Genomic DNA, 20,719 nt, shown 5'->3' with positions numbered 1-20,719 from the left:
AAGATCAGAAATAGGATCGGGCCCAGGACAGAGCCTTGAGGCACCCCCACTTTAATTAAATGCTCAGAACTATTCGATTGTCCGATTTTAACGTATTGCTTCCTGTTTGATAAATAGCTGCGAAACCATTGCAGTGGAATGCCTCTAATCCCAATCCGTTCAAGTTTCTCTAGCAAGAGTGTATGATCCACGGTGTCAAATGTTGATCCACGGGTGTCAATGTCTTATTGAGAAAAGTGATCGAAAAAGTACGAATTGTTTTGGATTCTACGCACCAAAATTAATAAGAAAAAGTGTTTTCCCGAGAAATTTTGGTGCAGTCGATTTTTGACAAAAACAGAAGGTTATACACTGCCTTTTTTTGAGGCTCTCAAAAAAAATTGTCTCAGATCGACCCGGAAAAAAATTTTTCTTATAGAATGTAGCCTGTAGAATCCAGAATTTCAAACAGTTCCAAGATTGGGGTACTAGTTCAAAAGTTACAGCCCTTTGAATTTTCTTTCGAAATTGGTTTCTAGTCTATAACTTTTGATTGAGAAGTCTGATCGAAAAAGTACGAATTGTTTTGGATTATTCCACGCACCAAAATTAATAAGAAAAAGTGTTTTCCCGAGAAATTTTGGTGCAGTCGATTTTTGGTAAAAAAGGAAGGAAGGATACTCTGCCTTTTTTTGAGGCCCTAAAAAAATTAAATTAATGGATTTGAAGACTAAAAAGTATTTACAAAATCGAATACTGCGCAGCTCTGTATGTAGGGAACATAAAAACTTGTACTACATATGCTCCTTTATTATCTACACATAATTTTACATACATGTCTTACACAATCATTATCTAGTGCCGGTAACGCCTATTTATACAACAGCCAATAATTTGTAGGTAAGTAAAATAAATTTCACTTCGGGTTACACACAGTATTAGTTAGAAGTATTGAAGTGTACATTTCAGGACCGTGAAAACTATTATTGCTAGCCCAAATTTTCTTTACTGCGTAATTAATTCTAGGTAAAATTGGAACTAAAAAGTGTTTGTGAGGAAAATTACGTTTAATAAACAACTGGCATAACTTGGCAAGATATTTTGTGTGGTTTACATTCAAATTTACAAGAAATTATTTACTAATATACTTTTAAATTCATATAAAACACCAATCGTAGGTAATTTAAATTTTTTTACTATATCCTCCATAGCCCATGCAATCAGAGGGGTCAAAGTGTAGGTAGGTAATGAGAACAGTAGTTATTTCTAATGTTTTACTCATATAATGTATAATTGCCCTTGTAACATTCTTATTTATTGACTTTGAGCTATACACTCAAATCCAGTAAACATGAGCATGTAGCGATATACATAAAGCATGGCATGTCTGGATAATTCATTATAAATAAAATAATTTAAGTAGCATGCTTGTGTAAAAGTACCTACCTATCCCATGTAGAGAAATGGTAAAAACACATACAATAAGCAGGAAACCCAGGGAAAATAATTGAGGGACAATAATGGAAATATGTATCAAGGCAGCGTACTTTTGGCACTCAGATATGTACCTACGAGTAGAAAAGTTCTCAATACATATTTCGCAATTTGGAAGCACTAAACACGCTGCTACGTTATTTATTTTCTGGAGTGGATCGCATCAGTTTAACAATTGGAGCGAGTTAATGAGGCTGCAAGGGCTTGTGGTATCAGAAGTGATATAAAAGCAAAAAATATACAAGAGTGTTCTATTGAGTAGAAACAATGGGTCAGCACATTTCATTTCTGCGATAGAATACTAGAAATGCGTTTCAAGAGTTTTTTTACGTTCGAATTTAATAGTTATTAGAGAGCTAGGACGAGAGCTGTGGAAATGCAGAGTTGGAGACGTAATAAGATTGGCAGAGATTTCTAAGGATTATACCCAGATACTCCAAATTTTCAACTTCAAATTCAAAATCCACATATCCATTTTAATGCGTGATTTGACTATTATTAAGAACGTTGCTTCAGTGATACCACTAAGTGCTGCAGCGTGCTGTATGAATTGATAATTTTTGCTAGCTGTCATATATGTCAATACGGTGTCCTTGTAGTTTATCATGCTTACTGTGTTTGGTTCTGACATGGACTGGGAATTAATTTATACCAAGTTGTATAGCGAGCATCATGCCTAATGTACAGTTCCATACTAATTAGATACACATATACAGATGCCTATTTTTAATAGTATGTACAACTTACCTGTCTTATGTCTAATAGCGCCTTAAAAAAATAAATACTACCAAACAGTACTGTGGGTCATATACCCTTTGATACTACTACAAAGCTACAATAAATAGTGATGATAAAGAATGCATAGGTCCATCGTTTGTAATACCAATGTTTCACAAAATACTGTTAGGTAAATCCACTCCGTGCTACTTTGGCTAAATGCTAACTAATAAAAAGTAACAGTTTTGCTGCTCAATATTAACAGTTTAAACATGACGATTATTCTGTTTTGCTACATAAAATCTATACGACCTACTTTCAAAATATATCATCTTCTTCTATGTATTGTCGGTTCCAATATTCACCATTGCACAGCCAATCTTCTTGTTTTGTATACGGATTCATTTCAAATTTGAACCACCTAAACCAAATAAATAATAAGTTTATAGTGTCTTAGGTGTACGCATTTTGAAGTAAGAAGTACAGGGGGGAAGTCAAATTCAAAAACTCTGGGACATATTACCAAACTTTGCCGCGTCCTGTAGAAACCTTATTAATATAGAGAAAGAGGTAGATATTGGTTCTGTCCACAACAGTAAAGTCATAAAGTGTTAGATCTAGGATAAGTGAAATTTAGGAGTCGCATTGGAAATCAAGATACTTGCCCAAATGGACGGGATACAGTGTGTTCTTAAACTTCACAATAAGGGTGCTTTGAAATATAGCTTAGGAAATTAATAATTAGTGTAGCTTTGAAAATTGGCACAGGTGTTCTGATATAAGGATGTGGGAAAGAGAGGTGACTTACCGCGGACTCCAATCACCTTTTTTGCATTTTCGTTGTTTACATGCGTCTCTTTGTTTTTCTTCCAACCGTGTCTTTTCTATGGCGGCGCCATCAATATCCCCCTGCTCCAATTTCTTTATATCAGGCCGAAGACGAGAGTCGGTAGGACACAGCGTTTTTTGCATTCCTTGATTAATTTCATTTAAGGACATGGCAAATGATGTAAATTGATAGTACTAAAACAGCACAGAATTAATATACCCCCTGACATGCACTGAATCTTTGATGTGGTTTGGATATATCGTACTTCCAGGATCAATGTAGTCAACTTACATCTTCACAATTTGGAGGCCGTGGGTTTACTGTCCAAATTGTAAATGAATTTGGAATGTTTATAGAATATGTAGAATCACTTTTGGGAATATCTCCTTCGCACATATCAGGAGAAAGGGACTCATCCATGCTCTAAAGAACGACCATTTCTTTAATGCAAGTGTGTAGAAAACTATAATTACATACTTCCTGTGTAGTACTTGATTTAAACGCGCTCACTTTTAAACTGTTAAGTTTTTGCAAAACCTTTCTCGGAGTGTGGGATGGCGAATCGTTTGGACTCTTACTTCGTGTTTCACCATCGCGATCACGTTTACATTTAACAGAGTTTTCTTTTTGATATTCTTCGTAGGTATGGTGTGCAACACATTTTAAAAATTCCGTCCACTTTCCATACAAATAGAACAGTTTGCGTTTCCTGAAATTTTCAGGTATGGGTAGGTACCTATTTCAGTAATGTTACACATATTACGACTTACGACTTATCCAGTAAGTAGCCTTCAATCCTATGAAGATCTTTCGAATTTGAACCTGCCTGTTTAAATGTTAAATTCGATCTGTAACCAGTCGAATGATTTATTATTTCCATATTTCCATATTGTTCCATCCAAAGCTTGCCGGCGATTATATTGTGAACACAGCATTGGACATTTGTCCAAGAGTAGGCTTCGTTCCACCTAACAAATGGAACATGTGTATTGCTCTACGTCGTTCATATTTTAAGAGTTAAACCTGGGGAAACCGGAGTAATGTTATTTTGAGTTGTGTATATTGTGATAGTTGCCAGAATTTGTAGGTAGATATAATATTTATGTGTAAAAGTTTGTTTCAATAGGTATTATTATTACTATTCTAGAAGGTAGGTATAATACTGTACTCCAGATTTTTTGGAATAATGTAAAAGTAACATTAGAACTTTAATCAAATTGGCATATTTGGATCGTGGTAATTATTGTCTGCAGTGACCTACCTAGACATAACATTTAAATTTAAAAATTAAAATTAAAGGGTGTTATCGAACAGGTACCAACCGGAAACCTTCTTAGGGACCCGGCGACCTTAGTACAAAATCGACTCCACCTAATAAAATTGTTCGAAAGACAAACGTAGAATAACCCCCCCCCCCCCCCCCCCCCCCAGCAATTTGATTTGACATACTTGTATTTCGACTTTAAATTGGAAATGTCGTGTCATCATGTACAGTTAACATTTCGAAATATTAATTTTCAAAAAAGGGGTTTCACAACTATATAATGATACCAGAACAGCACAGTGGTGGCTAAGACGCCCTGATTACGTCAAGAAGGAAAGCGTGGTGTTAAAAGGACCTTTTTTGGTGAGGATCATCACAGCCGTGATACGCCGCTTTGCATTTCCTAGCGTCAATTCGCTCTACTTGCTTCCACCCTGCCCCAATGCGTATCATCAAAACTGGTACTTTTAACCCATTTTAGAGCCATCCAAATGCCACCCTGCTGATCTTGACTTCATTATGCTTTATATGGCGCCATCAGAGTGGTACCGTGGTTTACTAGGCGCTCCTTCGCTATACTTGGTGCTGTAAAGTACCTGAGAGCCCCTTAGAGCCATCAGTATCCTTGGGACGTAACAATAATAATATGAAAAATCCTTTACGACAGTTGTAAAAAATGCTTTGTAGATAGCAAGAGACGTATTGTAGAGGCCTGGGCTAGGCATATTATGATTATCAGAGGAAAGTTTTCCTATAGTTTTTATTTTCTCGCCTTTCATGCTTTTTGAATCGCTGAACATGAATTTGAAGTTTGCAGGCAAAAATTTGGCTCGGAACTGTTTTTTTTTTCACTTTTTGTCTAAATTTTGGGACTTTCCTCAGTTGACCGGTACCTCAGAAAGGAAGCGTTTTGTGACAAATGCTATTCGCACAGTTGCGCATGCGCGATTCTGCCCAAAAGCTTTTCAGCTCTTATTTTTATCCTATTTGGTTCCAATCGGTTCAGCCGTTTAGCCGGAAATACCTGCCTCGTCTTTAAAAATCAACCAAAACGTTATCCGAATGGACCCGATCTTTAAAAATCAAGTGTATGGCCTAGATTCAAAACTCGACCAAAACCAACTCGTCTGAGATCGACCAGGGAAGCGACATTCCTTAGCAGATTTTAGTCTGCAGGGAAAAAGCAAAGGGAAGTGTACGTATTTAACTGCCAGACAAACATAACAAGAGATATCTCAATCGATGATTTCAAAAAGAGCAATGGCTTCTTTGTCTCGGTAATCGACCAAAAACGACTTGTCACGGATGGACCAAGAAGCAACTTTTTCTAATAGTTGACGAGAAAAACAGGACATAATTGACTTTCCAGCCTCCAGCAAAAGATCACAGATACCACCTGTGCATGCGCGTTCTGCCCAAAAGCGTTTCATCCCTTCCTTTTATGTTTAGGAATACGTGTACCAAATTTGGTTCAAATCGGTTTAGCCGTTTAGCCGGAAATGAGAGTACAGGCAGACAGAACGACAGCCATTGCGATTTTGTTTGATTCGGATTCCTCGTGCTCCAAAACGTGTATTTCCGTAAAAAAGTGTGGGGGGGGGGGCATTTTTTAGCCCAATGCAGTACCTCCCTTACTAACGTGCGGGTTTTAAAAATGGAGACAAACGAATAAAATGCAGATATTACTAAAGTAGTTATGTACAGTATATTATGGACTATGGTCAATAGAACCCAAAATATATACAGGGTGACACTTTTAAAACTTTCAATGGGCGATATCGTTTTTTATATTAGAGGTATCACAAAATGGCCAAAACCGTTTCGGTAGAATCGAGGGGGAAGCAAAATGGTCGTATAAAGAAGGAACCAACTTCAACCTCGTATCACTTGTGATACATCATTGGAAAGCTCTTAAAAAATGCTTTTCAGAAATACCAACACTGGTGCATTTAAACTGCCCATTCACAATTTATGTAATAAAAATGAGTAATTTGAGTATTTGATGAATTTGTCAGTGTTTGAAATAAAAAAAAATTTCTTAGATCTAGTGATGCTTTGGAAAAACAATGACAGCAATTTTTAGTAAATAATAATTTTCTATTGCTTTATTTGTTGATCGGTTATTATTATTTTAGTCTCGTTTTTAGTATTTCTTGGCAAGAAAATTACAAATTTTGAATTTAACTAAAGATTTCATAATGGTGTACACGTTAGCCGAAAGAGTTGAAATTATTTTCATCTATGGTTCTGAAGCGCGATCTGCATTTAGAACAGCAGCTGTTTTTAATGCCCGACACCCAGAACGACGTGTCAGTCACACTTATGTTGCAATGTTAGTGACTAAATTTGAAGAAACTGGGTCAGTGGAAAATAAGAAAAGAGACGGACCAAGAATAATGGATGAAGCTACTCAGATTGAAGTTTTAGGTCATTTTGGTGCAAACCCAACATCATCTATTCGAAAAGCAGCGACTATGACCGGACTTTCGCGAGAAACTGTACGACGAACTCTTAAGGTGCACAAATTCTACCCTTATAAGATGCAGATTGTACAGGAACTATCCGAAGACGACTCCGATCGAAGAATCCAATTTTGTGAAATAATGACCGAGAATATTCAAAATAATCCGGAACTGGTGAAAAACATTTGTTTTAGTGATGAATGTACATTCTTTTTAAATGGAAATGTGAACAAACATAACTGCCGGTATTGGGACGATAAAAATCCTCATCTTTTTCGCGAGGGGCATACTCAACGGCCCCAAAAAATTAACGTCTGGGTAGGTATCTTAGGTGATAGCATTATTGGTCCTCTGGTTATCGAAGGAAATTTAACTGGAGATACTTACCTAAACATGCTACAAAATACCGTCGAGCCTCTCATCACTCATGAAATAGAGAATCAAATAAATCCAATTGACGGAAACATGAATTTGATTGAAGATTTCATAAATTTTCCACAAGATGGGGCTCCTCCTCATTACTCTATGGCTGTGAATTTTTAGAAGAGAAATTTCCGGGACAGTGGATAGGACGAAGAGGTCCTATAGAATGGCCAGTACGATCTCCAGATCTGACACCATTGGATTTCTTTCTTTGGGGTCATTTAAAATCGGTTGTGTACAAAACTGAACCAGCTTCCATAAATGATCTTCGCTACCGGATAGTCAGGGAGTGCCGTTCACTTTCCAGGGAAGTGTTTAAAATGTTAGAAATGAATTTGAAAACCGTTTGTGGTATTGTTTAGAACAAAACGGTGAACATTTTATTAAATAAAAGTTGTTTATTTGCGGAGTTCAAATTTTAGTGTAATAAATTGTGAATGGGCAGTTTAAATGTACCAGTGTATGGTATTTCTGAAAAGCATTTTTTAAGAGCTTTCCAATGATGTATCACAAGTGATACGTCACAATTCAAAATGTAGGCATGGGGGTGGCGGGGGGTACGAGGTTGAAGTTGGTTCCTTCTTTATATGACCATTTTGGTTCCCCCTCGATTCTACCGAAACGGTTTTGGCCATTTTGTGATACCTCTAATATAAAAAACGATATCGCCCATTGAAAGTTTTAAAAGTGTCACCCTGTATACGAAAATACGATATACCCATATAATTACGTATAATATATACACTGTGTCCAGGATAAGGAAGTCTATCATGGGGATCTCAGAAACTATAGAAGATACGATGATGGTCAAATTAGGAAAAATTACGAGTACGAGTATGCTAGAAAAACCGAAATTTGCCAATTTGGTTTTTATTTTTTTCTGATGTTATTCGAATAGATACAAAAAAAATTTAAAAAAACCACTTTCTCATTGCAACTTTTTGAGCTCTGCAAGATAGCGTTGAAAGATTTTCAATACAACGTTTCGTTTTGAAGAAATCATCATCAAATTAATTTTTTTATATTAGGTACCCGTAAAAAAAGTACATGCTGTATTGAGTAGCATTTTTTATTACGAATGCAAAGATGTACGGCACATAAAAAAATACCGATCAGAAAAATTTTTCTATTTTCCAACAAATTTGTCGGATAGGTAGGTATTCTCGCAGAATTAGGGTGTTGTGCGCGGTTACACCATCCTCTTGTAACCAAAACCTTCTAACTTTTGTTTTATTTTTTGTGCCGTATATAGTAATAAAATATTCAAGTGTGCACATTTTATAGTGGTCATATAAAAAACAAAGTTGATGATGATTTCTTGGAAACGATACGTTGTATTGAAAGTCTTTCAATAATGTCTTGTAGAACTCAAAAAGTGGCAATGAGAAAGTGTTTTTATTTTTCTGTTGCCGCTCACATTACAAATAAAACTGCAATCAGAAAATTTCGGTTTTTCTGGGGTATCTCGGCGTATCTTCACTAGATATTCGAATGTGTTTTTCTTTAGTGCGCCCTAACGGCTAAACAGTTGGTCTTCTAAAAAATGTTTATCTACTTTCATTTTGTAAAGAATGGGAATAAACCAAAAGTACCAAAAAACCAAAGTTCCTTGCCAAATTTCAGCTCAGTATGGTACGCCGTTTTAACATTTAATTTGCAAGACTATAATGATATATTCTTGCACATTAAATGTAAAAACGGCGTACCATAGTGCAGGGTGTCATTTTGCATTTAATTACAGGTAATTACGGGTATAGGTATAATATAAAAAGATTGGGTTTGTGTTGGAAATTCGTACAAGTTTAACTAGGCAAGAGTTCCTAGCAAGGGAGGTTTATGTTAGCTGGAAGCACATCAAATAATATGGTAAGCAAATTCACAATTCAATCATGCAGTTATAATTGTGGAAGTACTACGTCAATAAGGTTAATTTACAAAGGAAAGCAAATGTGAAAATTCTCCTCATCAAATTCCTCAATCTACATTCCCCTAAATAATTGCACATCAAAATCATTCCCACAAGAAAACCCCCTGCAGGCGTTCTCCCCTCGAAAATTCGCCCAAGGAAATATCAACCTCTGAAAATAAATTGCACTAAAAATATGTTGCACACAAGCTCTAGTACCTGAATACAGCAAATGAACAATTAAACATGGGTGCCTATAATATTGCGTGAGAATTTTCCTTAGATTAAAAGTACCGATAATGTGTTGCTAAGTACCTCTAGAGGTCAGATCAATAAATCAAATGTCAGGATCACAAACGAAGAAAAAGTTTTTATAGAGGAAAGTGAACTTCTACATTTCTTGCCATTATTGATGTCTATGTTGTAAATATTTCAAACGCTTCGCTCGATTCACAAAGTATTATATAATATTTATTACATTTTTATATTGTATTGGAATCGAAAATGGCGAGACGAGCCTTGGAGAGTGTTTAATGAAGCACGAGTGCATGTAATAGTCCTAGCAAGGCAACGATTTATTGCAGAATGAAAAGGAAATGTAAAATTTGAACAAGTGCAATTAAATAAGCTTTTTATCAATGCCTTGTCCCTACGTGATCAATTACATACGTATGTAGCACCTATATTATGATTACAATTACCTATATGCTACAGTGTAAAGGGAGAGAGCGATGGGGCGTCACCAGCAATAGATACCGTATTGGAAAGGAGAAATAAATATTTTTTCTGCAATTGCACGTAATTATACTACATATCAATATTTGTACCTATGTTCAATTTCGAGGCTTTGCAAATAAAGTTAACTGTTTTTTGTACCATTGAATAAAGGATCTGATTCTTTATTCAATGCCATTATAAGACAATTTTAAACAAGATGTACAGTATCTCCCAAAATTGACAATTTTATTAGGTGGAAAACGTCATTTTTTAACATGGTTGGGTTTGTTTCCTGATTGAAAATAGGAAACGCACCTGTCAAGTGGGTGTGTGTGAAGTTTAGCACATTCTTATTGAAAATAGAGGAACTTACGAATAAAAAGTCACAATCACGGTAAACGGTTTAAAATTGAAATGCTTCAAAATTCGCTTTTTGACCGAGGGTCTACGTATGTACAGCCACACTAGCTTTATGGTAGGCCCTAGACACTAGAGTTTTGTGTTTATACCGATCTGTATAAAGGTCTTACTTTATGGGTATATACACAGCAAAACCAATTTCGTTGGGAAAACTACAGAACGCAATGCTTTGATGTAAAACTACTTTCTGTATATCTCCTCCTTTTGAACAAGCGAAAGTGCATTAAAACATTGCCAGAGGTTTTGATAAACGTGGCATCCGTGCACCGTGCGCGTTCAAATTTTGTGCCTTAATGAAGGAAATAATCCTGATATTAATTCAGAACTACGGGATGCATGTAGAGAACCTCCCAAAATTCGAATTTTTGGACATTTCTATTTCCACCGTTTTGTGTTTAAATTAGCGTAATCTTGCAGGACCTATAAACTATATTGAGGGCGCAAATGCAACTAACAAGAGAAACTGAGTTCGGTAAAAATAACAACTTGACATAATGAATTAGTGCATGCTAAAGACTTAGGAAGAGATCAACAGTGAAACCTAAGCCCTACACTTTTGCCTTTTGTGCCTAGTACCGTCTCACCATTATATGTATATGCTACTTAATACGCGATACACTAGATGGCAATAAATAGTATCAAAATTGCTTACTTTGAAAAATATACGGTCACCACACCTTTTGGTTGAATCTCAACACTTTTCCCCCAAAATTTAAGTTTCGGATGTATTGATCCATGAAAAGTCCACTCTTTGTTTCTCGCTTCAGCGTGAAACGCAGAAATGGGAGGATGATGACTGACCTGCTCGCATATAATCCTAAATTCTTCTCGTTCAAGTTCGAACGTTTCGCCCAATAGTGGATTGAACGGTTTCCCTAATCGTTCCCAATTTGAAGCTAGTGCACTCACAGCAAACCCTGTTAAATTGCATAAATGTTATGGATGCTATCATTGTATATAAGCAATAGCGGCATACCAGTAACATATTGTAAACGTGTAATTGGGTCACTTTGTTCTGTCGCTATCCGAAGTAGATGAGCGTATTCCATATATTCGGTCATGCGTTGTAAAAAACTTAAAGGCTCGTTGAAAACCACAGGCATCGTAATTTTACTAAGTTCCTTTCCAATGCAATTCTTTAACACCGACCAAATATTGAAGTCATTATGGTACATTGGCACTGGTAGAATGAGCCTAAAACATCAAATTTTAGAGTGACCTTTCCAAAAGTGGTCGAAAAAAGTATTTGCGAACAATTTAAAACAAGGGATAATTCACGATTCAAGTCTGTTGTCTAGTGTTGGTGTTGTTCCCTTAAATTGTGCACATCCAAATGTTATGCTCATGGTGTTAGAACCTGGAATGGAGATTTTTACATCACGTTGCCCAACACAAATGAAATGAAATAGCTAACAAAACAAACAAGGTCTCACTCTGATATGGACCCAATTTTGTACCTGGATATGTCAATCTGCAAAGGAAAAGGAGATTTCCAAGACCGTAAAAGTTAAAAACTTACGGCACGTACAAAGATGGCAAGGGAAAAATAAGGGACGAGTCGTCAATGTCTAAAGGTCAGTCGAGTTTCGTGCTTGGAAAGAGAACAGACGCAGTTGGCGAAAAAAGAGCTTCACCTCATCTGCATGCACCTAGAAGAGGTCTATGAAGGTGTGGGGAATATCGGCGTCTGGTGACGGATATGTATGAAGGACCATCACACCAAAGTAAGATGTTGCGTTGGGATTTTCCGAAAATTGCAGTGATACTGGCATGATGAGGAGCGTGTCTTGAGAAAGGTGATGGATCTGCAAAATATGTGGCGAACGATCTACTCCTGATTTCAAAAACAGAAGTTAAAGTTTGAGAACCGGATTGCGTGGAGGAAGAAAACACGGATCAGCGATCCCTCTGTATTATAGGACTATATTGAAGTCCTTGGAAGTCTGTGAGAAGTCCGTTGTAGTCTTAGAAGTTGGTTGCAATCTAAATGAAGTCTTTTGAAGTACAATTGATTCAAGTCTGGTGTTTCGTGAATTTCCCCTCGATTGTATCTTACTTAAATCCTACTTTGTGGTAATTGTGAACATTATCACAACTGTCTTCACTTACCGATATCCTGAATTGTCACTGGCCATGGTATAACTTCTGAAGGGTGCAAATCAATCAGACTGCCGGACCTTCCCTTCACACACTTGGCGTCCACGGCAATCATGCCTGAAACATAGCTTAGACTCAAGAAGAGCATATGATTTCCGTTTAGTAACGATAAATAGTCATCCTTTTTAGAGCATTTTCAGAAATAAAATTAACTAACGGTCGCTTTGTTTATATATATTAATTTGCAAGTTAATTTAAAACGATTTGTTCTACTTTTGTTGAACAATCTAGAAGCACAGAGGTATAGTCGTGGTTTCTTTTTAGAATTACTGCACTTTCTGCTAAAATGTAATTAGTGCAAATTGGAAAAAACAAAGAGACAAAGGATGGAGCAAAATGAGGGAGTTTAACAGGAGTAAGAAAATATATATATAAGAATGGAGGAATGAAATGAGAATGAAGGAGGCGTACAGGAGGAGAAGAAGACGTTACAGGAAACACAAATAGGCTTTAGACAATGGAGGGGAACGATCCAAAAGGAATTGGTAAAAAAGGGCGGAATGGTGATAGCGTATGTCATTGATCTAAGGGCGGCGTTTGACAAAGTAAAAGAGAAAAAGTATGGGGAATGATGGAGGATAGAAAAATCGACAAAAATTTAAAGAACAGAATTAAGGAGTTATGTAGAGAGACAAGAAATAGAGTAAGGATAGGAGGGAAGGAGTTTACGTGGATGACACAGTATTATTGCCAACAGAGGTAAAACATATGAAGGAATTACGTGATGGGAAGAATAGAGAAACGAATGGTCGAACAGGGGAGAAATAGGGGAAACGACGGAAGTGAACTTACAAAAAGAGACAAAGATATACAAGTTCAGCAGCGGAGAGTGAGGATCCAGAGGAAACAGGGAGCTGATAACAGAGGTCGTGCCGAAGTATCTGGGAGAGGGAAAGAAATGCATTAAAATGCAACGTTTAGATGTGGAAACGAGGAGAGAGGAAGATAGGAGTGGAGACAATAAGAAGGAAGGAAATGTAGGTTATGCGGAGAGAAAGAAGAAGATTTTACTCACCTGATAATAGAATGCAAAGAAGTAGGGAAAACAGGCAAAAAAGGGCGAGAAATGTTGGTTCATGGGGGAAGAGGAGAGAGGTGGATAAAGAGGATTAGATTGAAGAGAAGTAATGTAAACTTTTGTAAAAAGCCTGTCAATTGGCTTAAAAATATCTCTCTATCTAACTGCCAGAGACATGTTATCTTTTAAAAAACCGCATGCGCGTCCACTTTTAAGTGAAGTTCGTTTATATTACGCGATTTCCACGATAAAGGGCAACTTTTTTTAGAACCTCACATACAAAAACTGTTAGACTTCAAATTTCTCGAAATTCGGGCCATTTTTGTAATCCGGCCAAGAATTACAGGTGAACTTCTGTTTCCGAATTTTCAAAAACTAATTTTGGATTCGTTATTTTCATGTGGAAAAGAAATTTAGTGGAAATCAAAATTTGGTGCTCTATCTTTGAGAAAATATTTATAAAATTAGAATTAGGGTATCCAAAAACGTATGTAAATCGGTTAATTCTAACATACCATATGATATGGTATGTGGTTCTCTAATGAAACATTTTGAACCCTTGATCCATTTGGGAAAATGCTTGTTTTGGTTCGCTATAACACGAAATTTTTTTGATATACTAAATTGTTACACCCTGTATACTCAACACAACATCAGCGCATGTTCGCCATATTATAACTACTGTAATTTCGGGCTGATGCTTATAACTTCTATAGTGGCTGTTTCAATTGCGTACGACCGATCGTGCCGATGCAATTTGTAAAGCACTAAGAGGCACTAAGGAAGCACTAACGATTAGTACTTGTCCGGTCGTTAGTACTTTCAACGAGAGGATGAAGAAACATGAAAAGTGGAGATTTGCACTTCCGCATTTTTTTATACAAAGTCTACTTAAACGCAACTTGTTTCAAAAATTACAAGCAGACTGTACATGGAAAGTAGAGATTTTCATTTTCCTGTCTTACACAAATAGAACAAGATACGAAGAATCGCATACGATTAACAGTAGGGGAAGTTTTTGCCACTCAGCTCGTATTCGGAAACCAGACTTTTGATCCGGCTCATATTCAATATCACTGATCCTTGAATTCGTAGAAACCCATTGGCGAAGGTTTAACATCGCTGTCTTTATTAGTTCTCGTGTTAGACGGGGAACAGGCAGACAGACGGATAGGCGGACAAAACCATCACATAAAACACGCTTCAAATTTCACGAATTTGTTTTTAAAAATGTCAGGCAGGCTGTCGTAAATTCGACTTTTTGACAAAGGGATCATGAAAAGTGGACATACCTTTCTTATACATTTTTTTATAGAACAGTGATTTAATTTCAGGTACTCTACTTCTTCTAAAATTTCTCCATTCACTGACTTCAAGGCAATTCTTTTTTTAACATGACAGACAGAATTGAGTTTTTGATAAACGAAAATAGAAAAGGTCCCTCTTTCACTTCCCTGTTTGAAAAAGTGATAGGCAGTCTGTTATATATTTCACTTTTTGGAAAGAAACACGAAATGTGGAAATTTCCCTTTTTTGCAAAAATTGCTTCTTCCGCTGATTGATTTCAACACAAATTGTTAAATTGTTTCTCAAAATGACAGGCAAATTGTCCATGAAATTAAACGTCATATAGTTAACAACAACAGAAAAAATCGGCTCTAAAAGAAATGTCAAAAAATGTCGGGTTTTAATAATTACGTCTATGGATTAATTCTTTGGGATGCTGGGTTCTTGGGGGGGGGGGGGGGGTTACTTGCATGCCTTCCAGTTGTGAATGTCTTTGGTTGTGAAGAGTAAATCAGTAAATATTTTTGCAAACATTTCTTGATTATAACTTTTCCGTACTTCGAAACGGAAAGCGGCACGCTTTTCACCTTTTCACAGCCATTCGCCCTTTCCGTGCGATAACTCGAGATCGAATTTTCGAATCTCTTTTCGGCAACGGATGTAGCTAAGGTCTAAAGATTGGACGAGTTCGTTGGCAAATCGGTTGTTTGTGTGTCCGTCCGTTCGTCTTTCCGTGCGATATACCTACCTATATTTTCCCTGTAAAACTTCACCGTTGGCACAGATTACCTAAATACAAAATCTGTGCCGTTGGTAACTGTTTTAATATAAAATATATGATCTGTTAACAGCCCATAGTTTTATAATTGGGGATTTAACTAAATATGTATTGGAATGGAATGGCGATGCATATTATGCGTTTCATAAAATTCCATCTCCTCCCAAGAATAAAAGAGCGGTTTTCCAATTTTCTGCTTTAATAATGGGGAGAATGCTAGCAGTTGCTTAGTTAAAACATTCACGTTTCACTTAAAAATTTCTTAATGCCTATATATAAAGTTGCCTTAAAAATCCTATTTATATCATTTTCAAAACTGCATCCTGTTGGAAAGTGTGGGGATACATTAATTGTTCCCGACAGGCGATTACATCACAAAATTAAAGCATCCTTTTGTGTTGAACTTTAACACCTGATGCATTTCGCGATCACGTAAATTGCATTTAGTAGCACATCGTTCAGTTATTCAGTGACTTCCTATATAAATAAATAAGGAGAATCGACGTTAAGAAGTTAATGAATAATTTGATTTTTTAATGTAATAATAGCTAATCTGGACGTAAGAGGCCTAGTTTTTGTTAATTGACCTATTCACCCATACTTTGCTATCCGTGAGCTTTTTGGGATTTTTTAAGAACAAATTTTTTAACAAGGAATCGTTTTTTTAAGTATGCAATAATTATTTTGTTACATGAAACGCGCGGTATAATATCGATCGCGTATAACAATGACTAGGTGCCTACCCCAATTTTGAAATATCTATCTATTAACCCCGACGATTAAAAAAATAACATACCCTCTGTAATATGTAGATTTTCCACACCATTTTCTGAGACGATGAAAATCGATTAACGTAAACACACCCGAACCTATTTACCTACTGTTATATATTAGTAGCGGCGAAGGTCGGCGGAAAACCTTTTGGATTTTATACGACTGCGCATTCGTCTTTAATTCTTTTCAGTTTTTTAAAAATCCACAATTATACGCATGCTACATTTATGTAACAAGTTGTGGGCGATTTGATTTTCAAATAGCGGGAGAATTTTTCATTATTATAAATTGCACCCGTAAGCCGCTTTGCAATAAACGCATACATTGCGTGAGGGTATGTAAGAAGCGAGGCATAAGGGCCATGGGTAAATGTAAAAATATAGTAATTCGCCCATTCCATCGCACTGGTGTAACGACCCTTATCTTCAGCGTGATTTTGTTTTGCGAAGGATAACTGATCGCCTTTGAAAATTTCACACAGTTCTACTTTCAATGATATTCGGGGAGAGACAGGAAAGAATAACCATAATGCTGATGCTGGTTATTAAGCGGCAGAGCAAAGCGATGCAAGCTTTATAGGGGAGTCGATGGTGTCCGTCTGTCCGTCTGTCCGTGAACACCATAACTGTGAAACGCTTGGACCTATTCGGTTCAAACTTTGCACAGTAGAGACTTATATACCACATGTAACAAGCCAATTGAAAATGGCTGGCTCCGTGGGGTCAAACCGAGGTGCTCTGCCGCTTTTTTAGACTCCCTTTATGGGTTTATTCTTTCCTGAAATTTCCAAAGACCGTTCCAACAGTGGGCAATGTGTAGGAAGGAATATTTTGTGGTATACATCTTTGAATATAGCTTGTACCATTGTTTAAGTTAAAGTAGTTAAACAATGCCTGTACCTAGGGCTGAATTTTGATTTAGAGGAAAAGGTGAACAGATGCTCACGCGCAATTAGGTTGCATATTGTTTAGGTCCATTGTACCTACTGCCTCCTTGTGACTAGAGTCGTCCGTCCAGGTCGTGTGTGAGCACAATTTTTCCAACATGGATTTTTTGCCTTTTCCGAGATCACTGGATAGCAACCGTGTCCTAATTTCAAACTGAAAATGGTGGAAGAGAAGAACCATCTTCTGTTTTTATCTTTATTTTCACGTTTCGATGTATATAACCATACTGTGTGTTATGGATCCCAATTCCCACATTGTTTGTCATTTTTATATAGATGTTATGGCGGTGTTTAGCTATTAAATCTCAGACCATCAAATAATTCATATCTACCGCTCCGTCTACAATAGATTTTTTGGCCAAATTATCTACATTGTCATTTCGTTTAATACTACTGTGCCCTTTTATTCCAGTATAAATTTGCATGAATGTCCAAGTGTCTTAATTGAGTTATATTCTTTTTAATCTTGAATATTATTACGGGTCGCATTTTAAAATGTACTTGGTACTCCCGAGCGTTTGTAAAACTGATTTTGAGTCTGCCATTATCGAAATAATCTTGTGATGCTGTCCTTTGTCCAAAAGTTTAATGTACATTTCTTTGCGGAATCGTTTTTTTTAGAATTTTAGAATGTATTCGAATATTTTCAAAAGTATTCTAATACTATCAAAGGTATTCGAATACTTTGAAAAGTATTCAAATACTTGTCACTCAAATACATTAAAAATTTAAAATAGTATACTAGATAAAAGTCTTAATACTACTTAAAAAATCAAGTTACCTATACTTTGTATGGGGTTAGCTTTTTTATATTTCTATTGTTATATACAAATTTAAGGGGAGTAAAAGCGTAATATTATTATTATATTATTATATAGGAGGTACCTACCAGGACCTTTCTTATACCAGTTATATCCTTAAGAATACGTGTACCAGTTTTCAAAGCGTCGTGCACATGACACGTACGCCTTTCTGAAATTAATCCTAGCGCTTTTGGAAAAGATCCATTTTTGACCATCCGTTTGTCCGTGTGCATGATAGTTTGTTTAGAAACGTGCAATCGCTTTGAAAATTGGTACACATGGTCTTAAGGATATAAGAAAGGTCCCTATTGTTTTTAAGTTACGTAGACTATCGAGTCAAAAAGTTTCACTCCAGTATCGTTCGGTATTCAGTTGTATCGGATTTTTATATTTGATTTTGTGACAATGGAAACTTTCCCTAAACATTTCTAAATTGTTCTCAAATATTTAAATAACTTAAAAGTACTGCGTTTTTTTGAGGCCGGAAAAAAATTGTCTGAGATCGACCGGGAAAAAATATTTTCTTATAGAATTTGACCCGTAGAATCCATAATTTCAAACAGTTTGAAGATTGGGCAACTAGTTCAAAAGTTACTGCTCTTTGAATTTTCTTTCGAAATTGGTTTCTAGTCTATAACTTTTTATTGAGAAGTCTAATCGAAAACGTACGAATTGTTTTGGATTCTACGCACCAAAATTAATAAGAAAAAGTGTTTTCCCGACAAATTTTGGTGCAGTCGATTTTTGATAAAAAAGGAAGGTTAGGTATACACTGCTTTTTTTGAAGCCCGAAAAAAAAATATCTCAGATCGACCCGGAAAAAATTTTCTTATAGGATGTGGCCTGTAGAATCCATAATTTCAAACAGTTCCAAGATTGGGCTACTAGTTCAAAAGTTACAGCCCTTGGAATTTTCTTTCGAAATTGGTTTCTAGTCTATAACGATTTTTGGCAAAAACGGAAGGTTATATGCACTGCCTTTTTTTGAGGCCCTCCAAAAAATTGTCTCAGATCGACCCGGAAAAAAATTCTTCTTATAGAATGTAGCCTGTAGAATCCATAATTTCAAACAGTTCCAAGATTGGGCTACTAATTCAAAAGTTACAGCCCTTTGAATTTTCTTTCGAAATTGGTTTCTAGTCTATAACTTTTTATTGAGAAGTCTGATCGAAATAGTACGAATTGTTTTGGATTCTACGCACCAAAATTAATAAGAAAAAGTGTTTTCCCGAGAAATTCTGGAGTAGTCGATTTTTGGCAAAAACGGAAGGTACACATATAAGGTTATACACTGCCTTTTTTTGAGGCCCGAAGAAAAAATTGTCTCAGATCGACCCGGAAAAAAATTTTCTTATAGAATGTGGCCTGTAGAATCCATAATTTCAAGCAGTTCCAAGATTGGGCTACTAGTTCAAAAGTTACAGCCCTTTGAATTTTTTTTCGAAATTGGTTTCTAGTCTATAACTTTTGATTGAGAAGTCTGATCGGAAAAGTACGAATTGATTTGGATTCTACACACCCAAATTAATAAGAAAAAGTGTTTTCCCGAGAAATTTTGGTGTAGTCGATTTTTGGTAAAAAAGGAAGGTTAAGTATTCAAATACTATGCGAAGTATTCGAATACTTCTCAAAGTATTCAAATACCTTGCGAAGTATTCGAATACTTTACGAAGTATCCAAATACTTTGCGAAGTATTCGAGTACTAAATATTTGTGAAAGTATTTGAGTTACAAATACAAATACTGCTTCCATAAAAGTATTTAATTACAAAGTATTTGAATACTTTAAAGGATTTGCATACTAAAAAGTATTTACAAAATCGAATACTGCCCAGCTCTGCCTACAAGTACAATAAATGCGAGATTCGAGAATTAAAAAACCCATATATTGTAAACTCAAAACGTGCGTATTCGCACCGAAGAACATCAAAAGTTTCAAAAATAACACAAAACTAAACATCCTCTCAAGAGGAAATTAAGAAACAAATCACGCGGCTATAAAAACTTATGCTTTAAATGTTTGTTATCTTTTTTATTTAAAACAAAATACAAATTCTTCTTCTTTATGCCACTCTTTCCAAAGATGAATGATGAGCTTTGTTTAAAAACTGAGCGAACATTCCTTTGGCAGATTTCAGCGTCCGACTGAGTTGATTGTAAGAAATGCTACAATATTTAAGCTTATTCTAACTCCGATTTTACCGCAGGTTGACACACACTTCGTTATTATAAATGGAATGCCCTAGTTTTTTTATTTGTATCGCATGCCTTGTCACATTTACACGTAATTGTCTTTAAAACTACAACGAGCACAGACGGAGCGATGTAATTACTGTCTGGAAACCATCATTTGATATTATCCACCCCTAAAGTTCCGAAGAATCACAGCGGTGTAGAAAGCTGGCGAGCTGAAGCTTAAATAAATTGATTGGAAACCGTATAGATGTATATTTGCTTTTTTCTCTAAAAAAAAGATGCATTTTCTTTCTAGAGCAACCGGCCAATTGGACGTAGTTGAGTAGATGCTGAGGTACAAGAAACAGGGTTCCTGATTCTCATTCGAGTTTGGGCATGGAAACTTTTAAGTCTATAGTCCGTCGTCATCTCAATTAAGAATAATAGAGTACATGAGTGAAAATAACTTTTGACTATCGAACTAATGCGTTTCGACGTTTTCGCAATGCTATTCTAGTAGGTGCTCCAAATTTGCATGCTACAGACCTACCTCGATAATTGATATTATCT

The 20,719-nt window shown here is 36.1% G+C and overlaps 1 protein-coding gene across 1 annotated transcript; it reads right to left on the bottom strand.

Moving 5' to 3' along the window:
* Nucleotides 1–2,132: 2,132 nt before the first annotated feature.
* Nucleotides 2,133–16,377, bottom strand: LOC116165702 (oxysterol-binding protein-related protein 2). Its single transcript, XM_031480363.1, has 9 exons — nucleotides 16,248–16,377; nucleotides 12,321–12,425; nucleotides 11,188–11,405; nucleotides 10,864–11,128; nucleotides 3,790–3,987; nucleotides 3,497–3,728; nucleotides 3,311–3,442; nucleotides 2,999–3,213; nucleotides 2,133–2,611 (listed from the first exon to the last, which is right to left on the bottom strand). Exons 2-9 carry the CDS (start codon nucleotides 12,344–12,346, stop codon nucleotides 2,509–2,511), a joined length of 1,389 nt encoding a protein of 462 aa, XP_031336223.1. The 5' UTR covers nucleotides 12,347–12,425; nucleotides 16,248–16,377; the 3' UTR covers nucleotides 2,133–2,508.
* Nucleotides 16,378–20,719: the final 4,342 nt, after the last annotated feature.

This window comes from Photinus pyralis, unplaced genomic scaffold, assembly GCF_008802855.1.
Source record: "Photinus pyralis isolate 1611_PpyrPB1 unplaced genomic scaffold, Ppyr1.3 Ppyr1.4_LG3a, whole genome shotgun sequence".
Taxonomy (NCBI): Eukaryota; Metazoa; Arthropoda; class Insecta; order Coleoptera; family Lampyridae; genus Photinus; species Photinus pyralis.
Note: the sequence above shows the minus strand (reverse complement) of the source record. Positions and strands in the feature narration are given on the sequence as shown.

Coding starts and splice junctions, on each gene's coding strand:
- LOC116165702 (XM_031480363.1), bottom strand. CDS start 12,346: ATGGCCAGTGACAATTCAGGATATCG. Junction 3,443..3,496: donor AATCAAGTACTACACAGGAA/GTATGTAATTAT, acceptor GTCGTTCTTTAG/AGCATGGATGAGTCCCTTTC. Junction 2,612..2,998: donor AAAGGTGATTGGAGTCCGCG/GTAAGTCACCTC, acceptor TATTTGGTTTAG/GTGGTTCAAATTTGAAATGA.